The 26597-nt window shown below is 36.3% G+C and overlaps 2 protein-coding genes across 3 annotated transcripts; one reads left to right on the top strand and one right to left on the bottom strand.

The window, feature by feature from the left end:
• Positions 1-3649: 3649 nt before the first annotated feature.
• Positions 3650-8792, top strand: LOC306883020 (NADPH oxidase 2-like). The gene is made up of 13 exons (XM_079438066.1): positions 3650-3790; positions 3920-4015; positions 4181-4291; positions 4377-4461; positions 5003-5154; positions 5739-5920; positions 5999-6125; positions 6216-6308; positions 6402-6643; positions 7235-7397; positions 7565-7711; positions 7816-7940; positions 8040-8792. Exons 1-13 carry the CDS (start codon positions 3746-3748, stop codon positions 8164-8166), a joined length of 1695 nt encoding a protein of 564 aa, XP_079294192.1. The 5' UTR covers positions 3650-3745; the 3' UTR covers positions 8167-8792.
• On the bottom strand, positions 8480-22395 carry cstf2 (cleavage stimulation factor, 3' pre-RNA, subunit 2). 2 transcript variants are annotated; one of them, XM_079438067.1, is made up of 15 exons: positions 22248-22395; positions 21781-21859; positions 21521-21690; positions 21266-21402; positions 20181-20300; positions 19843-19965; positions 18018-18120; positions 17867-17929; positions 16546-16605; positions 15621-15765; positions 14616-14773; positions 13173-13297; positions 9576-9614; positions 9129-9267; positions 8781-8974 (listed from the first exon to the last, which is right to left on the bottom strand). In XM_079438067.1, exons 1-14 carry the CDS (start codon positions 22324-22326, stop codon positions 9145-9147), a joined length of 1524 nt encoding a protein of 507 aa, XP_079294193.1. In that variant the 5' UTR covers positions 22327-22395; the 3' UTR covers positions 8781-8974; positions 9129-9144. The 2 variants fall into 2 exon arrangements, with proteins under 2 accessions (XP_079294194.1, XP_079294193.1); XM_079438068.1 differs by lacking the exon at positions 16546-16605 and having other exon boundaries at positions 8480-8974.
• Positions 22396-26597: the final 4202 nt, after the last annotated feature.

Here is a 26597-nt window from a genome sequence, read left to right as displayed (position 1 = left end):
CCTAGAAGGTTCCCAGAAAGTTCTCCTAACCTGTACTCCGATACCGCTGCTGTCAGTAATCATCCAGCACTCCCGTCCCGAGTCCTGTAGAGTATAAGCGGTATGGAAGACGGACAGATGGACCTCAATAATCAGTACAAACGTCTCGTTCAAACTATTGTTTAATCATGAAGGATAATCAGAGCACATTTAACCATCATAAGGCGCATTAAATGAGATTGAATTATCCGTTAATATGTACGATTTCTTTATTATAACTACCATGTACCATATAATAACCCAGATATTACGTTTCTTAAGCACCAAATAACAATGGCTTCAACAAAATATTGGGTTTTAAGAATGTGAATTTTATTTTTACAGATATTAAAAATGAATAACATTTATTTGACTTTAATATTACATTAATTTCTTACCACTGAATTAACTATGACGTGCTTCTCTCTTTTGGTCCGTAAACAAAAACTTATCGGTTAATCATGTTCTCTTCAATTATTTGTCAAATCTCTCTGAAATCACAATATTTACTCTCGAAATTGTATTAATTATACGTAATTATTCAATAAAGAGATCAATGAACGAGTGTTAGTCAGTCAGTAAAACAAAATGACCGTAAATTTTTTAAATTATGCGAGTGCGCGGCTTATGAACACTGGAGAAAAGCGCTTGCTGGAGAAGCGCGTGTATGAGGCGCCGGGCTAGACAAAAGTCAAGCGAACACGGAGAGAGTGCGCGAGAGAGAGCGAGTGTGCGCGAGAGAGAGCGACACTGCGCGAGAGAGACCGAGCGTGCGCGAGAGAGACCGAGCGTGCGCGAGAGAGAGCGAAAATACGCGAGAGTGCGCGAGAGATACCGAGTGTGCGCGAGAGAGACCGAAAATGCGCGACAGAATGTATAATAAAGTAAATAAAATATAATAAAGAGAGCGAGAGAGTGAGTTATTCTGTGTTCGAACTTCTGTGTACTACGCTACTATCTTGCAATTTTCAAGATGTTCAAGGGACATTTTATATTAAATTACATAATTTTGTTGCACTGCATTACATGTCAGTGCAACAATGTGCAGAGATATTTCACAGATCTAAACAGTTGCGTAGCATTTTATGAGATTTTATCAAAGATGATAGTATCAGTTTAACCCTTCGTGTAGCAGCCCTTAATTGATGCTTTGTGGACAAATTTGGTGACTGTGCTGACCTCTGGTGACGTAATAAGGTACGAGGGGCCGTGCTGTAATTGTGAATAAATCACGGCTGAAGGGCGTTGTTAGGCACGAGCGGAGCTTTTATAAAACGGTTACCACACAATTAAAAAAAAATATCGAAACCAAAAATGTATGCATTGAAAAGATCGTTGAATGATGTCCTTCCGCTAAAAAATAGTTCCTGACAGTAACAGTAAACAGCAAGAGAATGCTCCGAACATGCCTCATCTAGCTTAAATAAAAACAGAGAATATGAGCTCTTTTCATCCGCTGTGTCATTTATTGTTTTAACACCACATATGATACTTTCCCACACACATACATCTGCTTATCTCTCAGCATGAGAAAAACGTCAGTTTTTTCCGTCTTTATCATGTACAGTATGTGATATGACACGTGCTATGACAAACTCCTGTGCTCCACTGTGCTCTGAACAAGCAAAAGACGCATGACAGTAGTGTTTTACATTTTTCACATCTGTGTGTAGTTTGGCGTGCTGGCTAATTATTTTATGTTTGTGTGTAGAGTTACTATACAAAAATACAATTAAAAAAAAAAGTTAAAACAGTATTCAAGTGTTTGCTTTTGCAAGATGTGTGTGACGTTTTGTATGTTGTGTGTAGACTTTTGAGAAATGGAGCCATAGTTTAAAAAAACTGTGTGTAAACATTTTTTAAAAACTGTAAAATTGTAGCAATGTTTCAGGCATGTTTTGTTTGGAAGCATCAACACATCTTGCAGTTGGACTTTGATCTGGCTTTGAAGTGTGTGTGTGTGTGTGTGTGAGTGTTTGCCACATTGAGAATGTTGTATAGACTCACCCCTTCATTTATGTGTAGGTCTATGTATGATCTGCATTGTGTTGAATTTATTGATTTTTATTCCACTAATAAAAAAATGCTCTGAATTATAGAATTTCCCATGATTTTTTTTTCAACCACTTAACTTTGTTGAATCGAGTCATTTTTGTGTGTGTGGGTTCAGGTGGCAAATTTAGGAAAAGTAGCCAAGTCCTGTACCGCTCAGATTAAGAAAATATATATAAATAGAAAAGATAAGATTTGCTATGATGCATGCAAACCCATTATTGTTTTATATTATGATTGTTAAAGATACACCCATCTTTCACTGAGCTTGTATGTAATTAAAAGTTATGCAGTAATAATCTTTTTTTTTTTTTAAAGCTGCACGCAGTGATTACCAGAGTTCAAGCACTTTAAGGCCTTTATTGCATCTAAGCTGTAATGGCCTAGGCCAACATGAAATTTTGGACTGACATTACAACACATTCATGATGAAGAATATTGCAACACACATACTCAGTCTGAAATGAAAAGGCTTAAGTGTAATATTTAATACAAAGTAAGCATACTTACACATGTAAACTCCATTTTGAGATTCACCTTTGGTGATGTAAGTATTAAGATTACCCCAGAATGCATTGCTAGCACACCCCAACACTTCCAATAATAATGATAAATGCTGACCAGTAATTAATTATATGATTTTATTAAAACAAGCAAAATCTAATTTTTGTCATGACATTACGATGCACACTAGAAAAATGCAGCCAAGGTGAATACATCTCAGTTGTCAGTCAAATAATGAATTAATGCATAAGTTAAAGAAACAATTATTAACATAGTTTCTTCATAAAATGCTACGCAACTGTTTAGATCTGTGAAATATCTCTGCACATCGTTGCACTGACATGTAATGCAGTGCAACAAAATTATGTAATTTAAATTTTCGCTCTCTCTCGCGCACACTCGGTCTCTCTCGCGCACTCTCGCTCTCTCTCTCGCGCATTTTCGCTCTCTCTCGCGCACACTCGGTCTCTCTCGCGCACTCTCGCTCTCTCTCTTGCGCACACTCGGTCTCTCTCGCGTATTTTCGCTCTCTCTCGCGCACTCTCTCCGTGTTCGCTTGACTTTTGTCTAGCCCGGCGCCTCATAGTGCAGATCAGAGGCGCGCTGTAAAGAAACTTTTCAGACTATGAATGATGCTGTAGTGTACACCCAAAGCGCTTTACAATCATATGGGGGGTCTCTCCTCAACCACCACCAGTGTGCAGCAGCGCTCACCATACACCAGCTATACAGGTGGGGAGGAGAGAGAATAAAAATATTAATAAAATACAAAATAGAATTATATTTGTTCTCTTTTTTATGTAATATTTATTTACCCAGGAAAATGTGACAACATTAAGTGTAACAGGGACACACACATATATATATAAAACTGCCTCCTGATTTTAAGACACCACCGCATGCCACTGATATATGTAACTGTAGAAACGGCCAAGCCCATCGTTCATATTTTCTAGTCAAACACATCAAGACGCGCTTTTTTACGGCCTCAGTTCAGATCGCTTCCTCTCGGGAATTTTTTCACACATGCAACATCAACACAATAATATTTGAAGCCCATTTCCTGGTCGATTATGACAGTAGAGGGCGGGTCACGAACAGGACAGGTGAGAAATAAAGCGCTCAGCTGCGAGGAGTGTTCATTCATTTCATACAGCACTAGAGAGAGAAGATGGGCAACTGGGTTATCAATCACGGGCTCAGCGCCTTCATCTTGGTAAGAGACATTATTTTGCTGTCTATTTGCGTTCATTCAAATGAGCTAATACTCATAGCTATAAAACTTGATTTAAAATAAGTCATATTTGTCCATTATTCTTATATTGATGTGTCTCTGTATTTGTAGGTGGTGTGGATGGCCATCAATATCTTTCTGTTTGTCTACTTCTACTTATTCTATGATCAGGGACCACAATTTGAGTACACTCGTGAACTTTTAGGGGTAAGTTATGGAATAAAAAATATGTTATCATATTGCAAAGCATTGTCTTAAGACAAAATATGATGCTAATGAAGGAGATGTTTTATTTGATGACATCCAAAGTAGTAAAAAGAGAGATAAGCAGAGTAAATGTAGTGAAAGTGAATGTAATACTGTTTCTTTCAGTCTGCATTACCTTGGGCCAGAGCTCCAGCTGCTGTACTCAACTTCAACTGCATGCTGATACTGTTGCCAGTGTGTCGAAACCTCCTGTCTCTGCTCCGCGGCTCCTTTATAGTGAGTTGCTGGACACTTGCACCTTTGTGTCTGAGAGAGTATATGTGAACCTTTGTATAAATTTGCTCTCCTGTCCATGTTTCAGTGCTGTGGCCGAACAATGAGGAAACAGCTGGACAAAAATCTGACTTTCCACAAGTTGGTTGCTTACATGATTGCCCTTATGACAGGTAAACATGTTTTATGAAAAATTTACAAATTAATATACCAAAATAGGTTAGGCTTACAACTGATGATATGGTACTTTTTACAGGAAAGGGCTCACATGTGCGATAGCTATAGCTGTTCACACTGACATGCCATGATGCAATAGGATACTTAAGCAAACTTCGCTGTTTGAGCCATAGGCGAAGTATTTTATCTCTGATAGTGTTATTCTTATTGGCCAAATCTGGATAAACATTGATCAAGTTTAGATTTTTTAAGAACCAGAACGCATAGTTCTAAGAGAAAAAGCTAAAAAAGAACAAGTTAGAACAAGAGTCTTCAACCTGAAGGTACTCAAGGGCATCTGCATGAATAGATCAATCTTACAGAACTTACATTTTCATGAAATTTCTGACTAATGATTTGATAAACATTGCTGGATTGACCCCACAGTTGTTTGCAAGTAAACAATAATGAGAATTGTTGTAAGTTGTAAGTGTTCTTACATATTTTTTGTCAATGTGATATCTGATTTTGACCATATGAAATCTTTCTTTAATGCAGCGGTTCACACTGTTGCTCATTTGCTTAATGCGGAGTGGTACACAAACAGTTTCCAAGGTCGATATGGGCCTCTCGCTGGTAAACTGTCCATGCTTGATGACTCCCGTGAATTAAATACCACTTACCTAAATCCCATTCGCTCCAATTCTATGGTGAGTCACTGAACTTTTAATGGTTTTTATTTTCACATTTTCCTATAGTTTTGATTTATATACACTACCATTCAAAAGTTTGTGATCAGTGAGTATTGTTAGTCACATTAAATTAATACTTTTATTCTGCAAGGTTTTATTAAATTGATCAAAAGAGACATTAAAGACGAGTATGTTACAAAATATTTGTATTTCAAATAAATGCTGTTCTTTTGAAACTTCTATTCTTCAAAGAATCCTGTAAACAGTATTCTGTTTCTACAAAAATATTAAGCCGTTAAAACCATTTTCAACTAATGAATTAGAATGATTTCTGAAGGATCATGTGACACTGAAGGCTGGAGTAAATTCAGCTTTGCATCACAGGAATAAATGACTTTTCCTAATATATTAAAACAGAAAGCATTTTTATTGAAATATTTCACAGTATTATTATTTTTACAGAATTTTTGATTAAACAAATGCTGCCTTGGCTATCATAAAAATCTTACACAAACTTGAATGGTAGTTTACAATTGAGCTCCTTACTGTATTGCTTATGTGGTATGATATGGCTGCTATAATCTTGTTTCCTTGTACTCCAGACTCCAACGCTTCTCGTTTTTACCACTATTGCGGGTCTCACGGGAGTCGTCATAACTATTGCCCTCATCCTCATGATCACTTCATCAATGGAAGTCATTCGCAGAAGCTATTTTGAGGTCTTTTGGTACACTCATCACCTTTTCATCGTTTTCTTTGCTGGCTTAGTTTTCCACGGTGCAGGGTAAGATCTATTAACTGGGTAAGCCCAATTAAAAATAAAAAAAAAAGATTTGTAGTAATTAAGAGTATTTCTGTCCAGACGCATTGTGCGAAGTCAGCAAGTGACCGATCCCCCTCACAATAATTCCTTCTGTGAAGATCAGCCAGAGAACTGGGGGAAAATTCCTGAATGTCCAATTCCGCAGTTTGCAGGAGGGTTTCCTCAGGTAAAAGTTGTCACATTTAGAACTACATAAGCCTATGATAGATTTATTTGAGTGCTTATTGATTTCAATTTGCTGAATCCTCTGTTTCAGACCTGGATGTGGGTAATTGGACCAATGATAATTTATCTATGTGAGCGGCTGCTTCGTTTCATTCGCTCCATGCAGCCTGTCAGTTATAAGAAGGTGAGTCTTCATGGACTATATTGTTCATCTGAACCCCAGTACAGTTGTTCTGTAATGATGTAATGACAAACTGTTTCCATTCTTGCATTTTAGATTGTAATCCGCCCATCCAAGGTGTTGGAACTACAGCTGATGAAGCCTGGATTCAAGATGGATGTCGGTCAGTATGTGTTCCTCAATTGTCCAGCCATCTCTCAGCTGGAGTGGCACCCATTTACTATGACCTCAGCCCCGGAAGAGGACTTCTTTAGTGTGCACATCCGTTCAGTTGGAGACTGGACCGGAAAGCTCATCAAGATGGTCGAAAACCTACCAGAGGGTGGGCAAGGACCTAAGTATGTACTTTTTGCCATTTTACTTATTTTCTAAAAGCAAAGGTTCAAAAAGGAGGTTTTCACAGCAGTTCCATAGAATAACTATTTGGGTTTCCCAAAGAACCTTTCGGTGAAATGCATGTTCTTTATTGGCATTTATGGTTCCATGAAGAACCCTTTACATCCATGGAATCTTTTGATTTCACAAAAGGTTCTTTATTATAAAAATGTTCTTCAAACTAAGAAAAAATTACTATTTTAAGTACTGTACACTTAAAAGTTCTTTTATGGCATTGCTGCAACCACTTTTTAAGAGTGTGTTCTTAGAATAACCGTTTTTTCTTAATATGAGGAACATTTTAATCTGAAGAACCTTTTCCACTATAAAGAGCCTTTTGTCTAGTGGAAAGGTTCTGTGGATTTTAAAGGTTCTTAAATGGAACCATAGATGCCAATAAAGAACCTTTATTTTTCTGAAGTGTATGGCATCAAATATTCATGTATTCTTAAAGCTGCAGTTCTTAATTTCAATTTATGGAAAATATATTTAAAAATATGGAAAATTACACACAGAAGCAGTAATATATTAAGAAAATCTTTTTTTTGCTTCAGGATGGCTGTGGATGGCCCGTTTGGAACTGCGAGTGAGGATGTATTTGATTATGAGGTCAGCATGTTGGTGGGTGCTGGGATTGGCGTGACCCCATTTGCCTCTATCCTGAAGTCCATCTGGTACAAGTTTAAAGACTCTGACCCCAAACTACGAACAAAGAGGGTAAGATCATGTTGGACAAAAATAAGTTAGTTGGGTGAAAAGGTGGAGCACAATCACTTTTGTTGTAGTTGTTACTGTGATATTACAAAGGTTGCCTTCATGTCCTAGATAAAGTCCAGGATTCCTAGAAACTCAGTTTCCTATTAATTTTTGACTTTTGTGTTTAGATTTACTTCTACTGGCTGTGTAGAGAGACATACGCCTTTGAGTGGTTTGCAGATCTCCTACAGGTTCTTGAGAAAGAAATGGAGGAACGAGGAATGAGGGACTTCCTCACGTATAAACTCTACCTCACCGGATGGGACCAGAGTCATGTACGTGCAATAAACCCACTGTGATCTGAAAAGCAGGTTGACCTAATGATTAATCTGAAATATGAATAATGAATTAATCAGTGCACCTAATCTTGCATTTACAGGTAAACCATGCAATGGTGCATTTCGATAAAGATACAGATATCATCACCGGTCTAAAACAAAAGACTCATTATGGCCGACCGAACTGGGATAAAGAATTTGAACAAGTTAGGCAAGAGAACCCATCGTAAGTTTCAAAAACGTTTCATGATGTTATCGATTCCCACATGTGACACTCAAAAATACTCCAACACCAAACTAAACACTACACTTTAAATATGCATAGGTCTGTGGTTGGAACTTTCTTGTGTGGCCCACAAGCCTTAGCGAAGGACTTGGAGAAGAAATGTGTGAAATACTCTGACGTGGATCCACGGAAAGCCAAGTTTTACTTCAACAAAGAGAACTTCTGAGGAAACTTTTCACAGGAAACCTAATTATCTTGAAGGATCTGTGCACTAGGGATTGTGCACTTCAGCGGTATCATGATTTGCCATTTCTCAAATCCTTCCATCTAAATGATTCTGCATTATTGTGACGATGAGAAAAATGACACCCTTCATCCTGGAAAGTGAACAAATTTCTGAAAGGGACTAATTCAGTGTGTGAGTCAAAGGTCCACTCAATTTTTTGGTTTTTCAAGGTTTGCTTTCCAAGTTCCTGGTTTGAAATGAATCCCCAAGAATCAAGGAAATCAGACAAACACCAGAATGTATTGTGTTTTTTATAAGTGCATCCTTGTGTACACAAGTGCACAGCTCTAAAATAAGAAAGAAGTTACTGAAAAGGAATGTGGAATTTCATTTCCTTGTTAAAGGTGAAAAAAGAAAAGATCTTTAAAACACATCTGATCTAACATATCACATATGGTTAGTCACTGGTTTTGTAACCTTTAAACAATCAAACCAACTTTATCATCCCAGATATAAATTGTTAATATTGTACATTATATATCTCATGTCTTTTATAAACTGTATTTATAAATAAATTATGAAGGCAGGAATTAAATTCTGCATTGAAAAAATGTCCAGTTTGTTTCAAAACCCAGTTGTTTATTTTTTCATGAGCAGTAAATTGTGAACTACTACTATTCATATACAACTGATCTCACTTGAAATAAGAAAATACCACTATAAAACAAAAACAACAAAGTTACAGATGTGGATGCAGACCAATACAAAAGCAGCCAGGGGATGGTTGTCTGATCGGATGCGTATGTTCCTGCAATAAAGTCGTAGAGTCAGATTTTCAGACTTGCACTAACCCGACTGAATCCCTGTTACTTAAGAAAATCTATGTTCTGCTTTGTCACAGAGCCTGTAATTATCATAATAGGCTGTTTTAGGATGGATGGAAAGGAAAGAAAAGAACTCACGTCACACGATGAGTCTTCAGGGTGCGCCTGCTGTCTTCTGAATCTGTTCCTTCAGTATCAGAATACTCTGTCTCTGTTCTGGCGGCAGCATGGCGATCTGTTCTGGGGTCAGCTGCAGGACCTGCATAATCAAGGCAGCCTGGGAATGTGGAAAAACAGCATATAGATTATTATCTATGTTGCATCATGACCGATTCAAATTGAAGCGTTATAACTCTGTCAACATTTAAATCAACATGTCAAAAAGTTAACTAGTAATTCTAGAAAATCTGGTCACTGAAACAGAATGCAGCGATGCAAATCTGATATGTCCTTTAACAATATATTTGGTTACAATAACTTTTCAGTAAACTTTTAGAAATGTAATGATAAATAGCTGTCATTGGAAGTTTTAGTTTCGGTGAAAACAATGTCATCCAAAAGTGTGTAGGGAAAAAAGACACTCACTTTCTCGTGGTCTTGTGATGACACATCTGATGTAGGACCCTGTTGAAAGACAAACGGGATTAAAAAGATGCAGACATTTTAAATTAAATTCTGCAAGCTACATAGGGCCAGTCTTACTAACAACTCGCGCCAGCGCAAACCGTCTTTTAGCATTGAAATAATACAGTCAGGTTTTACTAAAGATGCGCGTGACGAAATCGTGCTGAAAAGGCGTGGACAGTTACTTTTTCGGCTGACCTTATTGGATATGCATTTCTAGGAGTTTCCTTTTCAGACCAGGTCTATCAAAACTTCTTGCAACTTCTAGCATTTTTTGGCCTCCGGTTCTTTTCAACGTACTGTGGCTTCTTTATTATTTATCGGAGCCTACGCTAATTTGCGCTGTGCTTGGTATATTGCGTTGGTCAGTATGTAAATGACATGTGTTCTTTAATTTGCGCATTGTTAGTAAATCACCCGCAGAAATTTCCCCTCCCATCTGTGCGGTTTTGGATTTGCGCTCTCATGCTAATTTGCCCATAGTGTTCTTTGACAGGGCTGTTTAAACGTGGCTGCAAGAGGGGGTCTGTGGAAAACTGAGAGGAAAAAAAAAAGAATGACATTTGTTTTTACTGAAATATATGAACAAATATGCATATACAGCCCTACAAAGGCAAAAGACCTTAACCCGCTAGAGCAGGGGTGCCCAAACTTGGTCCTGGAGGGCCGGTGTCCAGCAGAGTTTAACTCCTACCCCAATCAGACACACCTGAACCAGCTAATCAAGTTCTTACTACACATACTAAAAACTTAACGGCAGGTGTGTTGAGGCAAGTTGGATCAAAACTCTGCAGGACACCGGCCCTCCAGGATAGAGTTTGGGCACCCCTGCGCTAGAGTGTGAAACTGAGAAAAATGACTTTAAAGTTTTTTATTTGTCCAGCCAAATTAATTATAGGTAGGACACTGGAAATTTGGCAATTAGATGCTTATTAATTTTATTAATTGCTTTTATATTGACTTGAATGAAAATAGCCTAACCTAAAAGAATGACTTGTGGATTGACGTGAACGCAAGCAGGAATAATGCTCAGAATGCTTGTGGATTAAACGTCTTCGGCGACATTCGTCACGATCACGATTTTACAAGGTAGGATATGGATTTAATTGCGAACTGATTTTGTGGTTGATCATGCTACGGCATTAGTCCACACGCGTCCAACTAGAAGCGACAGCCTGGTGAATAATCTGCATTATAAAAAGGAAAAAAAATCATAAAAAAATCTTTAAAGGTAATTCACGATTATGTATTGCTGCCAAGGTATCTAGTCTTTACAGTGCTTTGTTATATGGAGCTGTTTGGTAGATCGCGATCTAATTTGTTTGTCTAAAAGTGCTTCAGTGACAGATTAGATGTATGAAAGTAACAAAAGCAGAACACCTTATAACTCCAAGACAGCACCGTAACTTCATATTGACTCGTGGCTAAACAAAGGCAGAACGCCATAACTCAGTTTGAGCATTCCAAACAAAGTGAAAGAGCCGTAACTGGTGTTATACGGTGTTCTGCCTTGGTTTCTCCGGGGCTTTTTAAAGTTACGGTTAAGACGACCCATTATTTTCTTGGAAAAACAATGAAATTGACTCAAGATAATTATGCACATGATAAAGGATGTCTTGAATGTCCCAAAAATATAAATAATTAATTTTCGATTAAAATCAAAGTTACGGTCTTTTGCCTTTACACGGCAGTAATAGTTTGGGGGAAAAAAAGGTTGTATTTATTACTCATTCTTTTTCAGAGGAAACTGTTCAAAAGTATACTTTCATTCATAAATTGATCAAAGTAACAAAGACATTGACACTGTTACAAAAGAAATGATCAAAATAATTAAAATAAAATACATTAATAAAAATAAAAATCAATTCTAAAAAAAAACATTTTTTAATTTTAATTTTAAGCAGCACAACTTTTCCCCCCAATAATGACTGCAATAAATGCCTCTTGGGCAGAAAATCAGCGTATTAGTAGCTGCTAAAAGTTTTTATTTTCTTCTCATTTTTTTTTTATCGCCAAAGTCTTATTATTTGTAAAACATTTTCTATGTAAAGCTGCTTCAGAACAATATTTGTCAAAGGTCCTATACAAATAAAACTGAATTGAATAGAAAATGTTCTCTAATATTATAATTAGTGGTGGACAACGATTAATCGCATCCCAAATAAAAGTTTGTGTGTACATAATGTGTGTGTGTTACGAACTGTACACTGTTTTTCCTTGTGTATGTTCTCTTGTTCTAATTTCTGTTTAGCGCTTCTAGGTACCGCCTATTTTCAGAACACTATTGGTGGATGTGCCTGTCAATCATCGATCTCCGCCAATTGCGATCTGTTCTGATGCCTTTAAAACGGAAGCAGCGACTGGAAGAAACCCAGGCTTCTGACTTGGCGTGTCACTGGTTGTGTTGTTTTGTCTGTTTTCTGCTACTACTTTAAATGCTTACGAGACTTCCGTGAGAGTTGTTGAGATGATCTGTGTAAAGTTAGTCATTGGTGACATTTGTGTTCTTGTTGAACGAGTGTCTTTGACACTTTTAGCCCGCTGGAGCTCCACCTAAACTAACTGCTGTCTTTCAAACAACGGAGATGTGGAACAGCCTAGTAAGTCACGTGACATACACACCTTGCACGTAGGAGTTTTTTTATGTATTAGATACACTAGCATAGTGAAGTGCGCTAACAATGTATTTTTGTGTTTCTTTAGTTAGAGTAGGCTTAGGGCGCATTGTGCGCTGAAGATTTTTCTTTTTCATATTTTTGTTTTCTTGTTTAGAGGACGGGGAGGAGACAGTGGGGTTCTTTTTGTTATATTTATTGCTTTGATTTTCTAGCGCCACTTTCAGTTCCCTCTCCTGTTTGTTTTGGTTACATAATTTACTATTGGTTATTATTCTTGGTTTTCTTAAATGTTTGTAAATGTTCATGGTTGTGGGAGCAATAAATCTTTTTTGGTGCTAATTTTATTGTCCCGTGTATCTCTTGCCACATACTTAAGCCTCTTCTTTTGGTCATCTCAATGTTACTCTTTTTATTTAATTCCTAGACAAAAATTTCCATCAAAGGTCGTAACAGTGTGTGTACTGTGTATATTATGTATATATACACACATACAGTATACATATAGAAAATATTTACATGTATATTTATATTCATATAATTTATATTATATTAAATATATACATGCATGTGTGTATTTACATTTACACATAATAAATATACACAGTACCCACACATCTATTATGTACACAAAACTTTTATTTTGGATGCGATTACTCAAGATTAATCAGTGCCCAGCACTAATTATAATAGTGCACTAAAGACATAATAACAATAATAATAATAATAAAAAAGAAAAAACTTATAATTTAAAATCTGCAAACTTTCAAATTTAGTATTTTTCAAACACAGGTTCTGTTGACTTGAAAATAGATAGCTGCCTTTATATTTATATTTCAGAAACGGGGGTCCTTTACAATAGGATGATCAAATTTGGGGGTCCTAGACATTAAAAGGTTTGAAAAGCCAAAAAGGCAAAATGATAGGAGTCTGGAAATCTTACTGGTCTCGCTGCTGGTGGTGCACTTTGTCCCATGCCGTGAGGGGGAGGACCCTGCATTCCACCAGCCACAGGAACCCTCTGGCCAGATATTGGACCCCGAGCATCAACAGCTCTTGGATCACGACCTTGAGGAAGAAAGATGTTTTAAATTTTACATTTTTTTAAAGAGAATCTTTCAAACAGAGTGTTACTTCAGAAACGAGTGAAACCAGTATTGGACCCTTTTCACATTTCCGTGTTTCTAAGGGTGTTTTCACACCTGAAGATGGATTGCTTTGTTCCGAAACAGGGATTAAAATTATTACAACGTTGCTTTTTATTCTTGGTGTGGTTCGCTTTCACACGACAAAATTTCTAAACGGACCAAAATTGTTAATACAAGTTAATACTCATTGGTCAAAGTTCCACGGAGCTGGAATGACAATTAATGATTCATTTGGAAAGAGAGGTAAACAAACTCTCTCTCTCACACACACGTCAGGATGGAACGACAACAGCTTTGAGGGCTTATTGTTGGGGTTTTTTTTGGTTTGTTTTTTGTAGCTGTTAATAATAAATAAAGCTGTTATTAATAAATTAATATTTATTAATTTATCATTTTGAGCAGGAGTCCAGGATTCATCGGCAAAACATTGTTAAAACGCACCTATATGAAGAGCATTAAGACAGAATTATAAAATGAAAAGGCACGCTTTGATTTTGAATGGCGAAGACGTGCACACCCACTGCTTTTCACGGAACATACCCAATTACCCATTATGCAGTGTGATATAGCCTGGTTCGTTGGTCCATTGGATCGGATTGCTTTCTCACTACAACCAAACCGCTCCAGAGTTCATTTTCAATCAAGCCAAGATCACTTCGTTCAGGCGATCTCGGACCAATTGTTTTGGTGCGGATCTGAGCGCAGTGTTTACATATGCCCAAACGAACCGAGCTAAGGGGGGGAAACGTGCCAAGTTCCGGAAGTGACATACTGCCAAGTATGGTGACCCATTCTCGGAATTCGTGCTCTGCATTTAACCCATCCAACATGCACACACACAGCAGTGAACACACACACACACACACACACAGTGAACACACACCCGGAGCAGTGGGCAGCCATTTATGCTGCAGCGCCCGGGGAGCAGTTGGGGGTTCGGTGCCTTGCTCAAGGCCACCTCAGTCGTGGTATTGAGGGTGGAGAGAGCGCTGTACATTCACTCCCCCCACCTACAATCCCTGCCAGCCCGAGACTCGAACCCGCAACCTTTGGATTACGAGTCCGACTCTCTAACCATTAGGCCACGACTTCCCCCAAGCTACTTTAAAAAAGAAAAAAAACCATGCAGGATTTACGATTCAATTGACACAGAAACGCATCATCATAGTCTGTGAAAAGGGTCCATACAGACAACCAAGCTAAGTCAACAAATAAAGTGAAAACACATCTATAAGTACCTCTTGCCTCCATGGGTGGACCACGCTGCTCCATCATAGGACCTCTAGGTTCTCCCATCATGGGTCCTCCTCTCATGTCATGAGGGCCACGCATGTCTGGGGGCGCCATATGCATGGGCGGCCCCTGATGTTGTGGAGGGCCTCCGATGTAACCATGCCTGTAAGTGAACAACAAAAATAAAAAGTTTTTGTTATAAACTAAAAAAAGAAACAAATCAATGGCGATCAATATCAATGGTGATGCAAAATACCATTCAAAAGTTTGGGCTCAGTAAGATTTATTTATTTTTTTTCTTTTGGTAACAAATTAACACTTTCATTCAGCAAGGATGAATTAAATTGATCAAAACTGACAGTAAAACATTTATAATGTTACAAAAGGTTTATATTTTCAAATAAATATTGTACAATTTGTTCATCAAATAATCCTAAAAATAAAATGTACCACAATTTCCTGTGGTAAAATATTTAAGCAGAATAACTATTTTCAACATTGATAATAATAATAATAATAAATGTTACTTGAGCACTAAATCATCATATTAGAATGATTTATGGAGGATTATGTGACACTGAAGACTGGAGTAATGGCTGCTGAAAATACAGCGTTGCCTTCACCGGAATAAATTACATTTTAATATATAATTATTTTTATAAAAGAATTATATACAATTAACTATAATAGAACATTTATTTTATATTGTACTATTTCACAGTGTCACTGTATCTTTGATGCAGCCTTGGTGACGAGACTACTTTCAAAAACATTTTAAAGAAATTACCGACCATTAAAAAAAATAAATAAATAAAAATCTCCTCAACAGTAAAAAATGTAGACATTTATTCAGACATTTTGACTTCTTTGTAAGGTTAATCACAATTGCATAAAGGAAATTATTATTCAATGTAAGCTTTCTGACAATACTAATGAGAATATTGTGAATATTCTTTGATGATCAGCTGTGATAATCTAAATGTCACTGCAACAATGTTAGTATACATTACCCTGGCTCCACCATTTCTCCAGTGACATTGACCAATGATCCACCTCGCGGGTCATTCGGACCATCGCCAAGCAGGCCTCTGGGTGGGATCCCTGGAGGGCCTTGAGGGGCCCCTCGCATTGGGGCACGTGGATCTACTATCGGCACTGTGAAAAGAAAGCACATTTACATGAAAACTGATTTTGAAAAATGTGCACTCTGTCACTTTGACAAGACTCAAAAAAAGAATTGGCTACAGAATAAAAATAATGAAAGAAACTAGTGTCAAAGTGCATTACACAAACATTTCAAAACTTGGACATGTCCTTTTATTCAATCAAAGAGCGTGAATAATGAGGTTTTATTGTCAAGCACGTTTCGCAGGTATGACACCGTTGTGATACACCAAGACAATTCCTGAAGCGTCATGGAAATTAGACTGAAGGAAACAAAAAGGTTCCACTTCACAAACAAAAGGATATTGTTTTACCCGTCACAGTGATGTTGATAACAAAGAGGATTTCAACATCTTGACAAAGTGAAACTCATCGGTATTCTGCTCTATTCTGCTACATTGGCACATTCCATTAGGAAACAAGACTTCACTGTTCAGGTTTTGGAAATGTTTCAATAAAAGGTTAAAACTGTTTACAACGTGCTGTCTTTACTCCTTAAGCACTTTTGTTTCAGCGACACAATACAGCAGAACACATCTGTTTCAACACTATTCATGACCATGTGATAATCAGTGATTAGTGAAACTATGCCTTTTACAATGTTTATTGTTCTGTCTGATGGATGTTCCATGTACTGCTCTCAAATGGTTCAAGTGTGGGTAGACAGAGATTATGAAGTACACTACAAAAGGTGCATGTAGGGGTAAACAATGAGCAGGTGAGACTATTGACAGGCCTGATCAGAGCAGACCAGAGTTATACCCATGATACCTTGAGGCCGCTCGATAGCAGCCTGCCCAGCTGCTCCCACAGGAGAGTCCTGAAGGGTTCCTGGGTCAGCATTAAGTGAAGAGAACAGGAGAAAGAACTGAGACAGCGCATGGTAGCACTTACTGATATTACCCAGGGATGCTTATACTGATGTTAAATGGACATGGGTTAGAGTAATGGTCAATAAAGGTTTTTAATTGGCTAATGCAAATACAAATATCTAGGAATCAAAGTGTCCTATAGTGCAATATACCAATATATAAAAGTATATACAAAAATGTTTGAGGTCGGCAAGATTTTTTAACGTTTCTGAAAAAGTCTCTTATGCTCACCAAAACAGTAATATTGTGAACTTTTACAATATATACATTTACATTTATTCATTTAGCTGACGCTTTTATCCAAAGCGACTTACAATTGCTATATATGTCAGAGGTCGCACGCCTCTGGAGCAACTAGGAGTTAAGTGTCTTGCTCAGGGACACATTGGTGTCTCACAGTGGATTCGAACCCGGGTCTCTCACACCAAAGGCATGTGTCTTATCCACTGCGCCATCACCACCATATAAAAGAAATAATAAATAAATTCACATAATGTAATTTATTCCTGTGCACTTTCAGCACCCATTGTTCCAGACTACAGCAGCACATGATTCTTCAAATATAATTAAATATGCTGACTTGGTGCTCAACTAACAGTTATTATTACCACAGTAGAAATCGGTGCTACTTAATAGTTTTATGGAAAAGAGTTTTTTTTTTTTTTTTTTCTGTCACTTTTGATTCATTTAATGCATCCTTGCTAAAGGTGTGTAATATAAAGTTTAAATAAAAAAAAAAAATAAAAATAAAAAAAAGTTACTGACCAACAAACTTTATTATCAGTAGTGCACACACACAAAAATGAGTAAAAAATATTTTATAGTTTATATATAATTATACGCCATCTAAATGTTTACGGTTGATTATCTTGGCACAACAACACTGACTAAACCAAATGTTTGAGAAAACGCAAAAAAATGAAAACCAAATCACTACATAAAAGCCTATGTTAGTGCAGCAGACTTGTTGGCCAATACTGCTCACTTGTGGACAGAAACCATGTAGTGATATCATAATTTTCTCACAATGACAGGGAATGTCCTAAATTATATAAAACAACGATACTACTCCTAAAAGCTGAGCAAATACTTAAAAATTTGCTGAAAAAGCAAATGCGTGTAATGGGAAACAAATGTGTATGATATAATATAAACAACAGTCACAGCAATGTCAAGTATATAATCATACACAAAGAATTCTGAACGCCTAAAATGATTACCTGGTCCTCTATCCATGGGCACAGGGCCTCCTGGAGGGATCCCTATCTGAGGTTGCATCCCACCTGTAAAAGGAGAGACCAAAGGTAAACCGCTTTAACAATGCACACACATACATAAGCAACAAAGTAATCCTAGGTCAACCAAGTTTACCAGCTGGTCCCATGGGTCCCTGTCCTGGCATTGGTCCGGGTACTCCACCTCCCATTTGTGGAGGCTGCATCATCTGAGGGGCTCCGTTCACATGCATACCTGACTGTGAGTCAGAAGATTACTCATTAGCACCGTGAATAAGCAGAACGGCTTGACTGTGTATGAACCTAACTCAGACAAGGCACAATCTGTGAAAGATTATTTCACAGATTATAAAGACTAAAACACCCTACCAATCAAATGCTTGAGGTCAATGATATATATTTTTTTAAATTAATAATTTTTAGTAGTGCCGCATTGAATTGATCAAAAACAATAGTAAAGATATTTATAGAGAAAGATTTTAATTTCACGTATGAAATAAATGCTCTTTTTAATCAAAGAATCGTGGAAATAATATAAATAATAAAAAGATTTCCACAAAAATATTAAGCATCACAACTGTTTTCAACATTAATAATAATAAGTAATGTTTCTTGAGCAGCAAATCAGCATATTAGAATGAATGATGGATCATGTGACACTGAAGAATGGAGTAATGATGCTGAAAATTCACATGAATAAATTACATCTTAAATATTAAAACGGAAAGAGTTTTTTAACTGCAATATTTCACAAAATTACTGTTTTACTGTATTTTTGATCGAATGAATGCATGCTTGGTGAGATTAAGAAACTTATTTCAAAAACATTAAAAACAAGCTTTTGAACGGTTTGTGTTCCAGAAAGCAGGGTTAACTGGTTAACTAAACCCTGAACTCTGTTCATCAACCCAAACCTTGCTTACTCGAGGTATGTTGGTTCCAAACACGAGTCCAGGAGTAAGTTCATTCAACCCAGAGTATGTTCCTGGTTAACACGCAAGACATTCTCAACAGAGCGACGAATCACTATGGAAACGGACGCTAAGAAAAAGCACACCATGATGTTTCTTTCTTCTTTTGTTCAATGGTCATTTACATGCTTAGTGCATATCGCCACCTAATCGATGGTTGTGTAATCATTTTTTTCCCCCATTTAATCTTTAATCCTTGAGAATATGACTTATATTTTTAGTTTGATGTGATTTCCTGGATTCTTTCCCCCTCATTCTGTCTCTCATAGTTGAAGTGTACCTATGATGAAAATTACAGGCCTCTCTCATCTTTTTAAGTGGGAGAACTTGCACAATTGGTGGCTGACTAAATACTTTTTTGCCCAACTGTATTAAGTCATATCAGATATGTATTTTTATTATAGAAATACATTATAGAAAATGCCAATCCATGTGTGAGATGATCATATAAAATGTAATAAGTATATACAATATAATAAATTAAACATTACCTTATGATAGTGTTTTATAATTTATACAGATAACTAATATATGGCAATAAAATAAATAAAATAACCCATATTAGAATAATATATTACATTATTTATTACTTATAATAGCACTTACATATATATAAAGCTATATTTATATAATCTAATATTATATAATGTTGTGCGCTATCTGTCAGGCCCACTGAAGGCTGGTCAGTATGTCACGCGTGCACTGATAGCACTGAAGTTAATTAACCCTGGAACATAACCTGCTCCGGAGAAAAAGATGTATCTTCAGAAAGCAAGTTACTATGGTTACTTACTTACCCCGAAAGTAACCTCCGATTTTGGAACCGAAAGCGGAGGTTATCCGCTCACTTATCCTCAAACTTACCCGGGCATGTCACATAACCTGCTTTCTGGAAGACCCCCCAGTTGTGTATTAAAATAAACAAGTACTACTTTTTAATGCATCTCATCATACAATTGTTCAGGAAAGGATAAAAGCAGTAATACTGACCATTGGCTGAGGCTGAGAGACAGGCACATTGGGCTGAGGGAGGGCCTGGTTAGGTACTGGTACCGCTCCAGGCTGAGGACTTGGGTTTATGGGCTGAACCGCAGCCGGACGGTGGAGCATTTTCTATGAGAATATCAGATGATTTTTCTCTTGATTTTTATATGGCTTAAAATGCCACACATCCATAACCGGACAAAAACTACTGTCATTATTCTTGCTTTTGCAAGAATGCTTATTTAAGGAAGTTAATAGGATGTTCTCAGTCTTTTCCATTCATGTACTAAGACACTTTCCATTTCTCTATAGTGTGTTCCTTCAGATGCATTCCGTGATCTTACCAGAGCGATTTCAGGGTCCACAATCCTCATGACCACCTGAGCCTGCAGCAGGGCATAAGCAAGCTGAGGGTTCTGCAGGAGCATGTTCCTGGCCTCCTGGGGACTATTCTGCACACATAGCTGTACAAACAAGAACAGGACGATAAATCTAACAACCACATTTTTAAGATTCGTAAGGCTTCATATAAACAATTAATGATACTTTTTGCAAAAATATTTTGCATCCGAACATGGAAGCACTTCCAAAATCTTCCCCCATTTACAACAGCACTATAAACTACTATACGAGTGTTGCAGCAGTAATGACAGTCTCTTTTTTTTTTTTTTTTTTAAGACAGAGCCATAGTTTATTCAGTAAACCACTGTTTAACAAAAAGGAAGAAAACAGGTCTTTTATTATTTTTCTGTCTAAACATACCAATCAATGATTTAAAAATGAAATTATGTACAGAACTGGCAATTTTTTTCAAATCTAGTAATTGGAAACAATAAGATTACTAGCAATTAAAAGAATAAACTGCCTAAAAATAGAAATTCTGTCATCATTTACTCTCCCTCATGTCATTTCACACCTGTATTACTTTTGTTTATCATCTGAATAAAGATATTTTGACCAAAATCAGAGAGATTTCTGTGGCTCCATTGAAAGTCCACAATTTTCAAAAGTGAATAAAAACATCAAATAAATCCATATGAATCGAAGCAGTTAGATCCAAGTCTTCTGAATTAAAACAATCGCTTTTTTTAATGAAAATGTCATTTAAGGTTTATAACCATATAACCATTAATTTACACAGATACAAAAGGTTTGTCGTCTACAAACTTTCTTTTGCAATATTTAAGTTTTGAATGAGTGGACTTTCAACAGAAGAACAGGAAATTTTCTCAGGTTTCATTAAAATATATGCATTTCAAAAATGAACAAAAGTCTTACAAATCTGGAACAACACGAGGGTGGGTATATGATGAATGTTATTTTTTGGTGAACTAGGCCTAATGCTTTAACTTACTTTCTAGATGTATTTTGGACCCTCGTGATCTGAAACTTCAGTCTTAAATTTAACAGGCCGCTTTCCTATCCTCACCTTCATCTGTTTCATTAGCTCAAACATCTGCTCGGGAGGCAGGCTGGCTACTGCCCTGCTGATGGACTCTGGGGCTTCTTCTGTTATGCAGCCGTCTCCATAAGGAGACTCAATAACTGGAGCTCCAGTCCCCAAACCTGTGAAAACAATCATGCAGGTCAAACAAAATGGCAATTTCTAGTACGCAAGATTTAGAAATCAAAAATTCAAACTCCCTTTGGATAGAATATTACACTTCGTTAGTTCAAAACTTACTTTTGAGCTCCTCTTTATTTTTCTCACTAGCAGCGTTATCGACGCGGAGGGCTCTGCCACTGAACTCTCGGCCATTCAGGTTGCGCATGGCACTGAGCGCAGTCTCCTGATCCTGGTACTCACAAAAGCCATATCCCTTTGGCTTACCTGTTTCTCTGTCATATACCAACCTGCAAGAAGTTTTTTTTTTTTGATCAACACCAGGTTTACTCTGCAATGCCCAAAGCATGTTGATTTATTGTGTCTATTATTGTGCATACCTAAAACTGACGACAAGTCCAACCTCTGAGAAGATGTCTTTCAGCTGCTCCTCTGTGGCCTCATATGGGATGTTTCCCACTGTTACCAAAATACAAACAATAAGGAACCATGTTGCAAACTGGTTTACTGTTGCAGCATCTGCTTTGAAGCTAATCATGTTGTTGTATTGGTGATGGGCTACTTTTCACCACTTACATCAGTCCATCCATATCTGCAGTAGGTTTACACCTATTGATTGTGATTGTATAAATGAGCATGTATATAAACTTTAAAAATAATACGATTTTTAATAATAATTTATAAGTTTAGCAAATATATACTGTAAAATAAGCTGTTACATAATCTTGTTCCAGAGTTTTAGTTGTCATTAATTGTAGGTGAGTGAGGTTTAGCTTAGCAGCTAAGTTAATTAAATTTATGAATAGTAGATGCAAGAAACAAACTAACCCAATCTCTTCATACATACCGAAAACCGAGCGTAACGAGCGGTCAACGGCCGGGTCTCTGGCAGCTGCAGCTGCCGCAGCAATGGCTGAATTCGCCATATATTCAATGATAAATTTACAGCTAACACGATAAATGACCTGCACAGACGGATGAGAAGTCAGAGACCGTGTAGTAAAAATAAAGATGGCGCTACGCGACAAGTACGTTGATATTTCAAAATAAGAGTCCGAAAAAGCCCTTTATCCCGCTAAAGTATCTCTTTGTCAGAAATATTTTAGCATTATTCAATGCACAACAAGATTATAAGATTATAGAGCATCATAAATAACGAACAAGTGAAAAGGCACCAAAAAAAGGTGAGAATTAAAAATGCATAGTGATTAAAAATAAAAATGGCTATTGTTAGACACATAATTAATTCAAATGAAATACTAAGCTCGCAATAATTTTTTATTATTATTAATATAATATATAACATTGCCAATTTACTACCTGGATGAGCTTTAGCCAACATTAACATTAATTAAATAATCCACAATTTTTATTCTTCCTTAGAATAATATGTGAAGTCAAGAAATAGCCTACATTTTCCCATTATATCCAGGTCTTGAGTGTTCTATTTAATACATTTTTGTGTCAGTGGAGTAAAATAAAAGTTTATGTTAACATGTTAATGCACTGTTAAATTTTTAAGGAAGCATATAGAGCGGTTTTCTTGATGCGGTTTTCCGGATGCAGAATTGCATAATTAAGTAATTAAAAACAATTTAACAATGTTCACAGTTGGAGCTCATAGTGCATGCAAGGGACCCGACCTAAACATCAACCTAAATATCTCAAGAGAATTTTTCTCAACCCTGTCGCCCTTAGCATGCTCACTAGGGGGCTGTATGACACTATTTTTCTTTTCGTTTCCTTTTGTTTTCTCTTCTATTGTCTGTAAAGCTTCTTTAGAACAGTATGTATTACAAAATCTCTATACAAATAAAATACAAATTGAAATATGAATTATAATTACAAATTAAAACGTACTTTAATTATGTAAAGTTCAGGATTTTTCTCCATGCAGATTAAGAAATATTTTTCACACTATATCTTATTTGTGTCTTTTTCAGCTGCTTTTGATTGAATTATTTGAACATTTTTATTTTGAATAATTTAAAAGTAGATTATATCACTCAAAAATATAAATAATTTACCTATCCAAATGTTTTATGTATCCTGAATTGACTCCTTCTTTCGTTGTACAGTATACAAAACACACAGATATTAAATTCAAAGCTATTGTTCAAAGCTATTGCATGACTTCAGAAGACTTGGAATATGATACATGAGTCAGACTCTTTTTATAATACTTTCATGGTACTTCTGTGCCCTTCTTGCAGTCTGACAGCCTCTGGTCCCTATTCACTTTCACTATATTGAAATAATAGCATGAGAATTTCTCCAAATAATCTTGTATTTTGTTCCACAAAAGTAATGTGGAAAATGGGTTTAGAACTAAATTTCCATTTATTATTTTATGGGTGAACTTTTCCTTGCAAACATCTAATGAGTTTTGGCATCACTGGTTACTGCACTGATTAAGAACTTTCTGTTATAAAGTATTATTTGTGAAAAAAAAAAAAAAAAACTCACGACATGCATTAAGTGTTGTGACCACATGGATTTTGACTTGTTCTTGCGATATACTGTAAATTGATTTTAGCATCTGAGTAACATCATACTGTCTTGTCAGCCTTTTGTTTTGCCAGTTCACTTAGCACTAGCACAGCAGGACCAATGTATATTTTTTATGTTAAGATATTTTATCTTATTAAAGATATATTCATCAAGAACATGCTAAGTATTTTGTTTGTTATTTACTAGCACTGTAAATCATGTAACATGTTCCTTCAGAACCTTGGACAGCTCCAATCCTGATATTAAAACAAGAAAATGCAAAGACACGATAAGCTATATTTATCAGTTTAGAACAATTTCATCCCCTTTGTTGTCAATAAACCACAAATGAAAAGCAGAAAATCCTTTATTGTTCAGTAATGGTTTTGCTCATGGAGAGTGGAAATTTGATACTATAAACAAATGTATCACAGTATAGCAGTTATGTTTACAAATGTGGATTAGTGCAACATCTTTCCGAAAGTGATACAGATTATTTTAAATGGTGTTGTAGTTAATTTATTGAGATCAAAGAGGTCTGGAACTAAACATATTTTGTCCACAATTACCAGAAATGTTTTTGTTAGTTGCCATTTGGAACTTTGGTCTGGAAATTGTCATGGTACATATAGAAAGCTTCATTTAGCCTAAATTAATGCACATTCTTGCATACTAGGATGTCAAATGAACAAACCCAATTTCTGTTCTGAAAATCATATATGAAATATCAGTTTCATGTTCATGTTATGCCATTACTAAAACTGGTCAAAGGAAATTGTATTGAGAAATGGAATAATTGTAAGAGAATATGCATCTGCAATTAAAAGAACTCTTGTTTGAGGCCTCCCCCCCCCCCAGTTATCATTTTATAGAGATCTTCAGCTGATAACATATTTTAGAGGTGTTACTGGGACGTAAAGGATAAAAAGTACATCTTTGTACCCCTAAATAGTACATATTTGTACATTAAAGGTAGCCTACATTATAGTACTTTAAAGTACATATTAGTAGTTAAAAAAGTCTCTGCTCTGTTGAAAATTCAAATATAGGTTTTGTTGGATAAATGCTACAGTGCATTAAATGTATAGCCTGTGTTTTATTAGTTTGTGCCTTTCCTTGGTTATCAACAAGATCCTGGCGTTGCAGTACCATGTGACCTATAAGTATAGCACTGGGCAATGCTGAAGTCAGCTGAAGTCTACTTTAATTGGTGACTGAATTTGTTGTAGCAGCAGTCAAGCAGAAATGCGTGATGCTGGGTCCGCATTACAGTTAACAGCAGGGGTCGCACAAACACTAGATTTGACTTCACGCTAGCACGCCGCTAGTATGTTGCTGTCACCGTCTTTAACCAAATAATTTTATTTACAGTTTAGCTAATGACGTTGCAACTTGCCTAATTTTTCTACCAAATTGAACAAATATGATTTCTTTATAGCACTCAGAGCCTTTTTCATATTGCTATCTGCATAGAATTAGCGTCACACAGACACAGAACGCGTAGCTACATGGTTCATTGAAACGCGACGACCCTGTAGGAGCCACGACGTCGTTGAAATGACCAAATCTCAACAACTGTGAGACGAAACACGCTTGGTTCCACTGGGGCTCGAATAAAGACACTTTATTAGGCCTGGTTTCTGACCTATCTATCTATCTATCTATCTATCTATCTATCTATCTATCTATCTATCTATCTATCTATCTATCTATCTATCTATCTATTTTAGGATTAATCAGTAAGTGAAAACATCAGTTGACATCAAACCTCAGATATTTTCAGATTCATTTTTCAATGACATTGTGGGGTTAATATGCAAACAGCTCAATATATTCTCTTCATTACATTGCTTTGGGCAAAATGGGTGCATAAAGTTTGATGCACTTTTTAATTAAAATCACATCACTGTTTCTCATTTTACCATAAGCATTTTTGTCAACGTTTGTTATTTTAGCTGCTTTATGTCAAATAAGAGTTTATGTTTGAAAGAATTTGACTATTGTTTGACGTTTTTTGTCCAGGTTATTATAAATAAATAAATAAATATAAATATATATATATATATATATATATATATATATATATATATATATATATTGTAGGCATTGGTGGTTCTGCATAAAGATTAAAAGGCTTGGAAGACCAGAGTGATCGAAGAACTGCAAAAGACAGTCACTCAATCATGGCAATTTCTTTAATTTACACCCCTAGTGTTTGAATTCCTTAACGCCTCTCAGTTTCTGAAAGATAAGCAATTACCCTGCTACCACAGGCCCGTGTAATGTGCAAAGTTTTCTTCTTGGTTTCACTCCCCTTAAGACCCTGATTTTATAGCATATAGCCAAAAAGCTGTATAGTGCAGTCTCAAATGCAAACAAATTATGATTAGTCACTAATTGCTTTTTTCCCCTGGAACTTAAGTCTATGCCATTGTTAGTTATAAATAAATAACTGCAATATTGAATTGCTACTGCGGATCGTATCAACACAAGAACCTCTTTAACGTAGCAGGTACAGTTCCATTAAAAACAATTCTCTTTATAAGCTCCCTCTTGTTGCAGATGTGAGATAATGTCCAAATAATGAGAAATTACACTGTAAGAAATAAAGCTGCAATTAGCCTACAATATGAACAAAATGTATAAACATTGCAACAAGGTACCAAGTCAACATAAAAGCTGCAATAAAGTATTCTGCTTCATATTT

The sequence above is a fragment of the Barbus barbus genome (genome assembly GCF_936440315.1).
Source record: "Barbus barbus genome assembly, chromosome: 17".
Lineage (NCBI taxonomy): Eukaryota > Metazoa > Chordata > Actinopteri > Cypriniformes > Cyprinidae > Barbus > Barbus barbus.
This window is presented reverse-complemented; position numbering and strand designations above follow the sequence as displayed.

Excerpts from the sequence above, each read along its gene's own strand:
- cstf2 (XM_079438067.1), bottom strand. The coding sequence starts at position 22,326 with ATGGCGAATTCAGCCATTGCTGCGGCAGCTGCAGCTGCCAGAGACCCG. Across the intron at positions 21,860-22,247 it reads CTCGTTACGCTCGGTTTTCG|TGGGAAACATCCCATATGAG; the intron begins GTATGTATGAAG and ends TTTTGGTAACAG. Across the intron at positions 21,403-21,520 it reads AAATAAAGAGGAGCTCAAAA|GTTTGGGGACTGGAGCTCCA; the intron begins GTAAGTTTTGAA and ends TTGTTTTCACAG.
- LOC306883020 (XM_079438066.1), top strand. The coding sequence starts at position 3,746 with ATGGGCAACTGGGTTATCAATCACGGGCTCAGCGCCTTCATCTTG. Across the intron at positions 6,309-6,401 it reads AGCCTGTCAGTTATAAGAAG|ATTGTAATCCGCCCATCCAA; the intron begins GTGAGTCTTCAT and ends CTTGCATTTTAG. Across the intron at positions 7,398-7,564 it reads CCAAACTACGAACAAAGAGG|ATTTACTTCTACTGGCTGTG; the intron begins GTAAGATCATGT and ends TTTTGTGTTTAG.